Source organism: Cetorhinus maximus, chromosome 22 (assembly GCF_964194155.1).
Source record: "Cetorhinus maximus chromosome 22, sCetMax3.hap1.1, whole genome shotgun sequence".
In the NCBI taxonomy this organism is placed as follows: domain Eukaryota; kingdom Metazoa; phylum Chordata; class Chondrichthyes; order Lamniformes; family Cetorhinidae; genus Cetorhinus; species Cetorhinus maximus.
Window position 1 is genome coordinate 5,624,328 of NC_135900.1, and position 13,061 is coordinate 5,637,388.

At 48.5% G+C, this 13,061-nt stretch overlaps 1 protein-coding gene across 2 annotated transcripts in view; it reads right to left on the minus strand.

Moving 5' to 3' along the window:
• The window catches only part of pkp2 (plakophilin 2), a 79,611-nt gene extending 73,425 nt beyond the window's left edge, over window positions 1–6,186 (minus strand). For both annotated transcript variants that reach the window (XM_078567679.1, XM_078567678.1), the window contains exons 1-2: window positions 5,951–6,186; window positions 602–711 (exon numbers count right to left, since the gene is read on the minus strand). In XM_078567679.1, the coding sequence (XP_078423805.1) occupies window positions 602–711; window positions 5,951–6,146 (306 nt within the window). In that variant the 5' untranslated portion in view covers window positions 6,147–6,186. The remainder of the gene's footprint in view (window positions 1–601; window positions 712–5,950) is intronic.
• Between the last annotated feature and the right edge of the window lie 6,875 nt (window positions 6,187–13,061).

The following is a 13,061-nucleotide window of genomic DNA, read 5'->3' on the forward strand; positions in this document are numbered from 1 at the left end:
TGTTTCCTACATGACAACAGTGACTACACTTCAAAAGTTTCTCAATGTCTGTAAAGCACTTTGTGACAATCCTGAGGTCATGAAAGGTGCAATATAAATACAAGTTTTTTTTTTTCTTTCAGTCCCATAATTGCCATAGGGTGAACCAACTTCGGGTTGCACAGGTTAGACTGGGAACCTGCCCTCTGTAACCTGGACTCACTATGCCCAACGCATCGTAGGGAGCAACCAGCTTTTTAAGTAACTTAAGATGTAAAAGTTAACAGAACACATTGTAATCGCAGCGTTAGGGACACAGGAACAGGAGGAGGCCATTCAGCCCCTCGAGCCTCTTCCATCACTCACTGGGATCATGGTTGATCAGAGCTGAATTCCACCCACTCGCCTTGATTCCATATCCCTTTCTATCCCTGATTCACAAATCAACTCTGATTTAAAATGATTTGAGCTTGAGTTCTACCCTTCGCATCCTTTGTGTGAAGAGGTGCTTCCTAATTTCACTTCTGAATGACCCGCCTCTGATTTTAAACTTATGTCCCTTTGACCTAGGCTCCCTGACTAGTTTCTCTCTATAAATGGCAATCATTCACCAGTGACATACCTTGGCGTAACCATACCGAGGCACTGGCAGCGGCAGTGTGGGGTATTCAAACAGAGTGGTTGTCTTGCAGCTAACGTAGTCGGGGGCACTGAGAGTCCGCTGCATTCGACCTAGGAATAAAATGGTGCTATTAGCAATTCTGACACAATAACTCGCAGACCACACACAGGTTGTAGCGTCTTGTAAACCCTATAAGCTACAATGCAACCGGCAAAATGTTGTCTTGGAGTTTAAGCTTTGCAATAGGAGGGAGCAATGATTTTATACGCAAAAGCTTGCTACTTTAATGTGATACAAAGCACTTCACTCGAGCGATCATCAGGCAAAATTTAACAATGAGCCACTTAAGTAGACAATAGGACAGGTGACCAAAAGCTTGTTCGAAGAGGCGGTCTATAAGGAACGTTTGAAAGAAGGAGAGAGAGGTGGAGGGGCAGGAGGATTTAGGGAGGGAATTCTAGAGCTTAGGGCCTTGGCACCTGAGGGCACAGCCACCAATGGTGGAACCATGAAAATCGGGGATGAGCAGGAGGCCAGAATTGGAGGAGCGAGAGATCTTGGAGGTTTGTAGGCTGGAGGAGGTTAGAGAGTAGGGAGGATCGAGGCCTTAAAGGGTTCATACCAAGGTGCATGTCCAACTGTTTCAATGCGTTCATTAAAAGATTATCTTGGTTACACTTCTTCATGGTACAAACCAGGAAGTATTTATAATGGTTTTCCATAACGGGTTTTCTCACTCGGTAACATTCTGATTCAGAAGGTCCTTGGTTCAGACCCCACTCTGGAGGCTTGAGCACAGTCTAAGATGACATTTCGGTGCATTTACTGAGGGAGTGCTGCACTGTCAGAGGCGCCGTCCTTTGGAGCTTTTTAAAGTGTGGTCACTGTGGTAATGTAGGAAACGTGGAAGCTAATTTGCAAGATCCCACAACGGCAATGTGATAAATGATCAGATCTGTGGTGTAATACACCTTTAAGAGAAGGTGAGCAGATTGACCGTGTGACTGTATGACCCAATAGCTGTGTAGCACAGGCTACAATGTTAATGTTAGTCTAGAGTAGGGTCTGGTTGGAGAAGCACACGTCATGTTAGTGCTTTGTTGTTTGTGTAAATAAGTAGTACGTGCTTCGTTTTATATTGGTCTCTACGTCTGCAGTATATGGTAATCGACTCACCTGCTGACAGATAAGTGTGCAATCAGTTCATGAGCATAGTAGAACGTAACAAAATCATTTGTTTATAGTGTTGATGGAGGGATAATTGTTGGTGAGACGGGAGAACGCCCTGCTTGTCTTCAAAATATTGCCACGAGATCTTTAACATCCACCTTCGATGGCTGGTAGACCATTGAATTCTCAGCTTGAGTGCTGCACTCAACTTTCTGGGGTGGGACCTGAACTCCAGACCTTCTGACTAATTGGTTAACACATTACCCATGCTGACATTATCAAAATGAGAGAAACACCGCAGGAGCTCTCCAGTTGCAGGGTGGAGTCTTAACCGCACTCCAAAATTTACTGGGGCGGGGGAGGTAGGATTAAAGTTTACAGATAATCACCGAATCGCTCTATCTTGCTCAAAGAAACTAGGGGAAGAAACTCAGCTCTTTAATTTCCACCGTCAGAGACCAGCATGCAGGAGCTAGTCCCTCTGAAATTCCTCTCTATTTTTCTTGTTTATATTAAAGATGTTAATGTCCAAAATAACACAGGAAGAATTTAGGACAAATACATCAAGAGTTCAGACAGTCGTATTCCGATGTGTTATTCAGGCTATCGTAAAACTGGAATCAACTAAAGGACAAGTGTCTGATCTGACACGGATTTTAGATAGAGCCGGACTGATGAAGAGAGTCTACAGTTGAATAACATGGCATGAACTCTAGACGGAATGGGATTGCCGAGTGGCTAGATTGCGGTGCAAGATTCAGAAATGGACGCGTGCAATTAACATTCAGAGGCCATTCAGCACAACAGCTTAGACTGTAATGATTGTTATCAGTGATGGTTTGGAGATAATTTACCTCTGATCTAAATGATGGGATCCCTGACTTGGAACCACATCACCATTCTTTAATCATCGCTGGTTCGAATCCTGGAATCGCTTCCCTGCAGCGGTTCAAGGAGGCAGCTCACCGCCACCTTCACAAGGGGCAATTAGGGATGGGCAACAAATGCTGGCCTAGCCAGCGACGCCCAGACCCCAAGATAAATTTTAAAAATGATATAATGCTTTTCACATCCCAAAGTGTTTCGGTGCTAATGAAGTGCTTTTGGAGTGTAGTCACTGTTGTAATTCAGTAAACATGGGAGCCAAATTTTGCACAGCATAGCCTCACGAACAGCAATAAATGATCAGATAATCTGTTTTAGTGATGTCGGTTAAGAGATAACTAAATGTTGGCCAGGACAGCAGGGAGAACTCGCCTCCTCTTCTTTGGAATCTTAAAGGAGCAGAGACAGTGGAGCAGATGATAAGAGAGCAGGGATCCTCAGCACCAGCCACTTAGAGGTTATACCTACCAGGAGAGACCAGGCCAGAGCCCTTTTCTCTATAAAAAATACTGAGAGGTAACCTTTTCTTTTTATTATTCATTCACGGGATGTGGGCTTCGCTGGCTGGGCCAACATTTATTGCCCATCCCTAATTGCCCTTGAGAAGGTGGTGGTGAGTTGCCTTCCTGAACCGCTGCAGTCCATGTGGCGTAGGGTCACCCACACAGTGCTGTTAGGGAGGGAGTTCCAGGATTTTGACCCAAACCTGATAGAGGTCTTCAGGATTATAAAAGCTCATTCGAGTTGACTTGGAGAAGGTGGTTTCACTTGCGAAGAGAACCAAAACCAGGGGCCACCAATGCAAGATGGTCACGAATAAACCCAATAAAGAATTCAGGAGAAACTTATTAACCCAGAATGTGGAACACACTACAACAGGATGTGGTTGGCGTAAGTAGTATAGAGGTATTCAAGGGGAAGCTGGATAAACACATGAGGGGGGAAAGGAATAGAAGGATATGTTGATGGGGTGAGGTGAAAAGGGGTGGAAGATGGTTCGTGTTGAGCATAAACACCAGCATGGACAAGTTGGGCCGAATGGCCTGTTTCTGTGTTGCAGATGCCATGTAACGTGATGAAACAGTGGCCATGGGATTTTTACACCCAACTGCGAGGGCAGATAGGAGCCCTGATTTAACATTGCTTGTGAAAGACGACCATCAAGGAGAGAAATTGTAATTCAACAATTCCACAGTGGCTAAAATAACCTTAAAAAATGACGCAAATCAGCCAGAGGTCCACCCATCAGTGTTTCCCAGCCATTGATTGCAAACAAAACCCAGCTGACTGATCTTCACAGGTTCAGTGTTGGCCATACATTCTCTGCCAACTTGCTGTCAGCATCCAACTATAACCTTCAATTGTTTTTCACATTATGGGGTAGATTCTCTTCTTCCTGATACTGAGTAAAAAGCTGTGTCCGATCAGGAGCCTCCCACCAAACATTTGTTCATTTAAATTAAAATGAAGAAGGCTCCAAACAACAACTTGCATTTATATGGCACCTATACGGAGCGAAACATTTCAAGGCACTTCGCAGGAACACAGTCAAACAAACTGAACCAGCTAAGGAGATAATAGGACAGGTGGCCAAAAGCTTGGTCAAAGAGGGAGGTTTTAAGGAGTGTCTTAAATTAGGAGAGAGAAAGAGAGGGAGGTGGAGAGGTTTAGGGAGGGTATTCCAGAGTTTAGGGCCCAGGCAGATGAAGGCACGGCTGCCAATGGTGTAGCAATTAAAACTCAAGGCAATGTGATGACCTCAGGTACTGGTAAATCTACCTCAGTGAGTGGGGACAGGCTCCCCCAAAAACCCAACAGGGAGACAGGCCCCCACCCCAACCCCCACAGAGGGACAGGCACCCGCCCCCACCCCAACCCCCACCCCCACCCCAACAGGGGGAAAGGCTCCCCCCAAAACCCAACAGGGGGACAGTCTCCCATCCCAACCCCCACAGGGGGACAGGCACCCGCCCCCACCCCAACCCCCACCCCCACCCCAACAGGGGGACAGGCTCCCCCCCAAACCCAACAGGGGGACAGTCTCCCATCCCAACCCCCACAGGGGGACAGTCTCCCACCCCAACCCCCACAGGCTCCCACCCCAACCCCCACAGGGGGACAGGCCCCCACCCCAACCCCCACAAGGGGACAGGCCCCCCCACCCCAACCCCCACAGGGGGACAGGCCCCCACCCCAACCCCCACAGGGGGACAGGCCCCCACCCCAACCCCCACAAGGGGACAGGCCCCCACCCCAACCCCCACAGGGGGACAGGCCCCCACCCCAACCCCCACAGGGGGACAGGCCCCCTCCCCCACCCCAACCCTCACCCCCACCCCAACAGAGGGACAGGCTCCCCCCCAAACCCAACAGGGGACAGTCTCCCAACCCAACCCCCACAGGGGGACAGTCTCCCACCCCAACCCCCACAGGCTCCCACCCCAACCCCCACAGGGGGACAGTCTCCCACCCCAACCCCCACAGGGGGACAGTCTCCCACCCCAACCCCCACAGGCTCCCACCCCAACCCCCACAGGGGGACAGGCCCCCACCCCAACCCCCACAAGGGGACAGGCCCCCACCCCAACCCCCACAGGGGGACAGGCCCCCATCCCAACCCCCACAGGGGGACAGGCCCCCTCCCCCCACCCCAACCCTCACCCCCACCCCAACAGAGGGACAGGCTCCCCCCCAAACCCAACAGGGGGACAGTCTCCCAACCCAACCCCCACAGGGGGACAGGCCCCCACCCCAACCCAACCCCCACAGGGGGACAGGCCCCCACCCCAACCCAACCCCCACAGGGGGACAGGCCCCCACCCCAACCCAACCCCCACAGGGAGACAGGCCCCCACCCCAACCCAACCCCCACAGGGGGACAGGCCCCCACCCCAACCCCCACAGGGGGACAGGCCCCCACCCCAACCCCCACAGGGGGACAGGCCCCCCCACCCCAACCCAACCCCCACAGGGGGACAGGCTCCCCCCCAAACCCAACAGGGGGACAGTCTCCCAACCCAACCCCCACAGGGGGACAGGCCCCCACCCCCAACCCCCACAGGGGCCCAGACACTTCCCCCTCCAAGGGGGAAACACTTCCCCCTGCGCCAGGTACCTGGTTCCCTCTCACCTGTCCAGGTGGAGGTGTGGGACTCACCTGTCCAGGTGGAGGTGTGGGACTCACCTGTCCAGGTGGAGGTGTGGGACTCACCTGTCCAGGTGGAGGTGTGGGACTCACCTGTCCAGGTGGAGGTGTGGGACTCACCTGTCCAGGTGTGCGCGCGTATGTCTCACCTGTGGAGGTTTTCCTGCTCCTGCAGGACAAGCTGAGGCTGACTTGCTGCCGGAGTCGGAAGCTTTTGTCATCCTGTTGGAGCCGGGACAGTTTGAGTCTCTCGTCGGAGGGGACAGCCAAGCTGGAGTCCAGGTCAGACAGGGGCTCCTGCCTCACCAGCACCGTGCGGATAAAAGCGGCCGGGCTCGCTGCCATCGCGGGGAGTCTCTGCCGGGAGGAGCAGCGAGTCGGTGCGAAAGGCTTTTGCTGCCTGTGACCCACGCCCACAGGTGTCCTTCCAGGGGAAAGGTGTGTCTGCAGAACAGAACAGAACAGACAGAACCAGCCCCAGCCAATACACTGCAGATTGCAACACCCATCGCAAACTTCCTCATTGCTACCTCACTCGCCAATACTTCCTTTCATATCTCACCTGCATCCTGTTCCATGGGGAGTTTATCATTGCAAATCTTATTTCAGTACCTAAAGGACGGTGGAATAATCATTGTCAGAAGAGAATTGGATAATGAATTGATGGGGCAGAATTTTTGCAGGGCTAAGGGTGGGGCTGGTGAGGGGAAACTGATTGAGTAGCATTTTCTAGGAGCTGGCACAGCCACGATGGACCAACTGGCCTCCTGTCTGTATGACTATTAGCATTGAGTGAGGTTTCATAGCCCACTATTACCTGGCTCAAAATCCCTCCCTCACAGCACTGTGTGTGGGTGTACCTACACCGCATGGGACTGCAGCGGCTCAAGAGGGCAGCTCACCACCACCACCTTCTCGAGGGGCAACAAGGGATGGACAACAAATGGACAATCCGTGAAAGAATGAAAATAATCCTCCAGCCGCTTGCTTTGAAAACCTGCCCTCAAAGAATGTGCACACTGTCTGCTGCCTTTCTGGAGTAATCAGGAGAGATGCACAAAAGATTCAGGGGAACTCCCAGTGGGTGTTGAGTGTGAAGATGAACAGCCTGTAAACCTAGATTTGTAGCATCTACAATTACAATGTGGAATACAGGAATGTAAACATACACTTAGGATGATAACAGATTTAAAAAAAAATATTTATGGAGTGCTGCTGGCAAGATTGTCATCTAAACACAGTAGGAATGTAGGAACAGGAGGAGGCCATTCAGCCCATCGAGCCTGCTCCGCCATTCAATACGATCATAGCTGATCATCCACTTCAATGTCTTTTTTCCCCCACACTATCCCCATAATCCCTTTATGTCATCGGTATTTAGAAATCTGTCAATCTCTGCTTTAAACATACTCGATGACTGAGCTCCCACGGCCTCTGGGGTAGAGAATTCCAAAGATTCACAGCCCTCTGAGTAAAATAATTTCTCCTCATTTCGGCCCGAAGTGGCTTCCCCCTTATTGTGAAATTGTGCCCCCTGGTTCTAGACTCCCCAACCAGGGGAAACATCTTACCTGCATCTATCCTGTCTATCCCTTTAAGTATTTTGTAGGTTTCAATGAGATCACCTCTCATTCTTCGAAACTCTGGAGAATGCAGGCCCAGTTTCCCCAATCTCTCTTCATAAGACAGTCCCGCCATCCCGGGAACAAGTCTGGTGAACCTTCACTGCACTCCCTCTACGGCAATAATATCCTTTCTGAGGTAAGGGGACCAAAACTGCACACAGTACTCCAGGTGCGGTCTAAACAAGCTTCTATACAATTAAAGCAAGACTTCACTACTCCTGTACTCAAATCCTCTTGTGATAAAGGCTAACATTCCACAAGCCTTTCTAATTGCTGCTGCACCTACATGTTAGCTTTTAATGACTTTTTGATGAGGACACCCAGGTCCCTTTGTACGTTTACACTTTCTAATCCCTTACCATTTAGGAAATGCTGTACAGACACATTCCTCTTACCAAACTGGATAACTTCATATTTTTCCACATTACATTCCATCTGCCATGTTGTTGACCACTCACTCTCTGTCCAAATTCACTTAAAGCTGCTTTGCATCTTCCTCACAACACACATTCCCACCTAGCTTTTTGAGATCCACAAAATTGGAAATATTACATTTGGGCCACACAAACAAATCATTGATATATATTGTGAACAGCTGGGGCCCAAGTACTGATCCGTGTGGTACCCCGCTAGTCACAGCTGCCAACGCGAGAATGACCCATTTATTCCTGCTCTCTGTTTTCTGCTTGCTATCCAATCCTTAATCCATGCCAGTATATTACCTCCTATCCCATGTGCTTTTATTTTGCTAACCAACCTCCTGTGGGGGACTTAATCAAAAGCCTTCTGAAAATCCAAGTATACTATGTCCATCAGCTCTCCTTTATCAATTTTGTTAGTAACACTCTCAAAAAACTCCAACAAGTTTGTCAAACATGATTTCCCACTCCTAAATCCATGTTGACTCTGCCCAATCAGATCATTATTATCCAAGTGTCCGTTTATTACATCCTTTAGAATGGATTCCAGTATTTTCCCTACTAGTGATGTAAGGCCTGTATGTAAGGATGTACAGGTCTGTAATTCCCTGTTTTCTCTCTCCCTCCCTTCTTAAATTGTGGAATGACATTTGCTACCTTCCAATCTGCAGGGATCATTCTAGAATGTGCAGAATTTTGGAAGATGATCACCAATGCATTCACTATCTTCATCACTCTGGGATCTAGATCATCAGGTCCCGGGGACTTATCAACCTTCAGTCCTATTAATTTCTCCAATACAACCTTCTTACTTATGCTAATGTCCTTCAATTGCTCAGTCTCCCTAGTCCCTTGGATCTCTAATTCTGGGAGATTTCCTGCATTTTCCTCAGTGAAGACAGACACAAAGTAATCATTTAGCTTCTCTGCCATTTCTCTGTTCCCCAGTATAAATTCTCCTGACTCTGCCTGTAAAGGACCCACATTTGTCTTGGCCAAATGTTTCCTTTTTACATACCTATAGAAGATTTTACAGTCCATTTTTATGTTTTTTTGCCAGTTTACATTGATATTCTATTCTCCCTTTCTTTATCAGTTTCTTGGTCCTCCTTTGTTGTATTCTAGAATCCTCCCAATGTTCAGGTCTACTACTATTTCTGGCAACTTTATTGGCCTTTTCTTTTAATCTCATACAATACTTAACATATTTCCTTTGTTCAAATTTAACACCCTGACTTCAGATTGAACTGCCTCACTTTCAAACATAATGCAAAATTCCATCATATTATGGTCACTCGTCCCTAAAGGTTCTTTTACAAGATTATTCATTAGCCCTTTCTTGTTACGTAATACTAGATCTAAAATAGTCTGTTCTTTAGTCGGTTCCTCAACATACTGCTCTAGAAAACCATCCCTAACACACTCCAGAAACACGTCCTCCACAGCATTAGTGTTCATTAGGCTTACCCAGTCTATATGCAGATTGAAGTCACCTATGATTACTGTATTACATTAATGTATTACCCATGCTACATGCTTCTCTAATCTCCTGATTAATACCATGTCCCACACTACCATTACTATTTAGTGGCCTATAAACAGCTTCTACCAGGTTTGCTGCCCCTTGCTGTTTCTTAGATCCACCCAAACAATTACCACATTTTGTTCTTCTGCTCTGAGATTCTCCCTTACTAATATACTGATCCCACCCCACATTATCAACTCAACTCCACCCCCTCTTCCTTTTGCCTGTCCTCCCTAAATGTCAAATATCCTTGAATATTCAGTTCCCAGTCATGATCACCCTGTAGCGATGGTTCCGTAATAACAGTTAGATCATAATGATTTACCTATATTTAAGCCTTTAAATCATCTATTTTTTATTCTTCAGTGGGACATGAGTATCGTTGGCAAGGCCAGCATTTGTTGCCCATCCCTGTTTGTCCATGAACTGAGTGGCTTGTGGCCGTTTCAGAGGGCAGTTAAGAGTCAACCATGTTGCTGTGGGTCTGGAGTCACATGTAGGCCAGACCTGGTAAGGATGACAGATTTCCTTCCCTAAAGGACATTAGTGCATCAGATAGGTTTCTACAATAATTACAATGGTTTCATGGTTATCATTAGGCTTTTAATTCCAGACTTTTTATTCAATTCAAATTCCACCATCTGCCCTGTTGAGATTCAAACCCAGGTCCCCAGGTAGTTCTCTGCGTCGTGGATGCACAACAATGACTCCAGCTGCTGCTCAAGTTCCGAAACCTGAGGCTCACGCTTCTGTAGCTGGTGACGCTTTCTGCAGATGTGTTCGTCTAGGACACACGGTGCTTCCATGACTTCCCACATACCACAGGATGTACATTCTGCTTAGCCGAGCTGACCTGCCATACCGTAACTTTAAAAAACTATTTATTACAATTAGAATAAGCAGAATAACTTACCAGTTACTCACCAATCAGCTTCTTCCCCTTTAGCAAAGCAAGCGCCAGCTACTGGAGGCTGCAAAAGGTAGGAAAAGAAAGGAGAATCTCTCTTCCCTTTTCACCGAACTCCTTCACTCACCAAACTCCCTCACTCGCCAAACCCCAACTTAAGCACGCTAACGCACTCCAAGCAGCACTCCAGTGCAGACCTATGCCGTCACAGGGAAATTTAACCTGACAAGGTGGGTGGCTTTGCGAGTGGAAGACAGGTTAAAAGGGTCGGAAATGCCGGCGCGTCAATTTGCACCAAAAATGGGCGAGACAGGATAATGGAGAAATGAAATATGTTTCACGGTGCGGGAAAGTGAAACAGAAATGTAACATTTCAATGCAACATCAGAGAACCCGTGTGAATCCACCTGTGCAACTCCAAATCGGGCACAAAGCGCGGTGCCTGTGTGAAGAAGCTGCTGACAAACATGTTGCTGCAAATTCCGGGTTCCCCACGCTCACTACCCTGACAGCAGCTTGGAATCCTAGGTCGGGATTTTCCGGCCCCGTTCGTCGGCGGGATTTACTTGCGTCACCAAAGTCAATGGACTTTTGGCTGGCTTGGTGCATCCGCTGTGGGGGAACCCGCCATGAATGTCAGGGCTGGAGAATCCCGCCCTTATAATCAAGCCCCATGTGTCTGATGAAAGTACATCGACATTAACTCTGCTTCCTTCTCCACAGAGGTTGCCATGACTTGATGCACCGGACAGGTTTCTACTTGAAAGGGATAACTCTATTACAGAGAGCTTTTCAGAAGCTATGTGCTTGAACCAGGTTCTCAACTAGAAAGCCACGCCCCCCACCCCCGGATTATCCGTGCTTAGGACTGATTGGTTGGAGTCTCCACAAGCAATCACGTGACTCCTGATAGGTAGTAGGAAAGGCTATACCTTCAGTTACTACACAATGTTAGTTTTCACATGTACCCTGACCCCCAAGGGTATTTGATCCTGAAATAAGCTTCTGGCCACATATCGCTGGCATTACAAAGACTGCCTATTTCCAGCTCCACAATATCCCCTTGCCTCGGCTCATCTGCCACAGAAACCTTCATCCCTGTCTTTGTTACCTCCAGGCATGACTATAACAATGGACTCCTGGTTGGCCACCCATATTCTAATCTCCGTAAACCTGAGGTCTTCCAAAAATCTGCTGCTGGTGTCTTAACCCGCACTAAGTCCTGTACGCTTATCAGCCCTGTGCTCTCTGAGCTACATTGACTCTTGATCCAGCAACACCTCAATCCTCGTTTTTAAATCCCTTGCCCCTCCCTATCTCTGTAATCTCCTCCAGCCCTACAGTCCTCCAAGATATCGGCACTTAACTAATTCTGGCCTTTTGAGAATCCTTGATTTAAGTTGGTCCACCATTGGTGGTTGCATTTTCCTTTCCCATAGGCCTTAAGCTCTGGAATTCCCTCCCTAAACCTCTCCGATTCCCTCCCTCTCTTTCATTCTTTAAGACACTCTTTAAAACCTACCCCTTTGACCAAACATTTGGCCATCTGCCCTGATATTGTCTCATGTCCCTTGGTGGATTGTTTGTTTAATGACACGCCTGTGAAATGCCTTGGGACCTTTTGTTACATAAAAGCGCTACGTAAATGCACATTACTGTTGTTGACCTGCTGAGTATTCCCGCCATTTTCTGTTTTCATCTCATGTACAATTTTGGAAACGGATTTCCTTTTTCAGACTCAGTGTCCTTTGAGTTCTCAGCGAACTTCTCCAGTCCTGCAACCATCCAAGACCTCTGGGCTCCTCTGATTTTGGTCTCTTGAGCATCTTAGATTTTACCTACTTCACCATTGGTGGCTGTACATTCCATTGCCTGGGCCTAAGCTCTGGAATTCCCTCCCTAAGCCTCTCCCTCTCCCACTTTGCTTTTCTCCTTCAAGCGGCTCCTTGAGACCAATCTCACTGATGAAGCTTTGGGTCACACCTGTCCTCCTGTATCCTTATGTAGCTCCGTGTTACATTTTGTTTGAAAATCTGTCCTGTGGAGCCACCTTGGGATGTTTTGCTGCATTAAAGGTGCTATAGAAATGCAGGTTATGGTTTTTGTCCAGAGATCAGTTTGGAGCACTGGTGTTAGGGTAGATTTAGTTAAGGGCATATCTGCATCCTGAGCAGGAAGAGTTACTGTGGGTGTAATTCTCCAGCCCACCCTCTCCACTCCATGACGGCTTTAATGGCAGACGTGGGGGGGTGGGGGAGAAACAACGTGGTGGGAGGTGAAAAGTCGGTTTTCCCGCCAGTGTAAAATGATGGTGGAAACGCGCACTCCCACCCGTCACGGTGGGTGGGCCACCATTCCTGTCAGAGGCCGGCGGTGAAACTGTTTGACATTCTGTTAGCGGGATGCAGATCAAAGTCACACCGGAATCGCTCCCCCCACCCGCCCAACCCGATTATCCGCGCAGCCAGTGAGTTTTCACACCGGCCCAAGAACATGCCTGGGCTGGTGTGGAAGGCGAATGTCGGACTTATCTGGCCAGGGGGGCAGCTCACGGACATCGGAAGGGAAGATGGAGGCGACCAGACCCCGGAACACCACGTCCAGCATTGGGGTGGGTGGAGCATCAACCCATGTGGATCTTCCCATCTTCCAGACCTTCCAGGAGATGGGGCTTCTATCTTCAGTGGTGGGTCAGTTGATGTCGGGGCACCTTTTAAATATGGCACTGGGGTGCGATGGTGCCCACCCCTCGACGCCCACGGAACATGTCAGGAAACCTCCGAC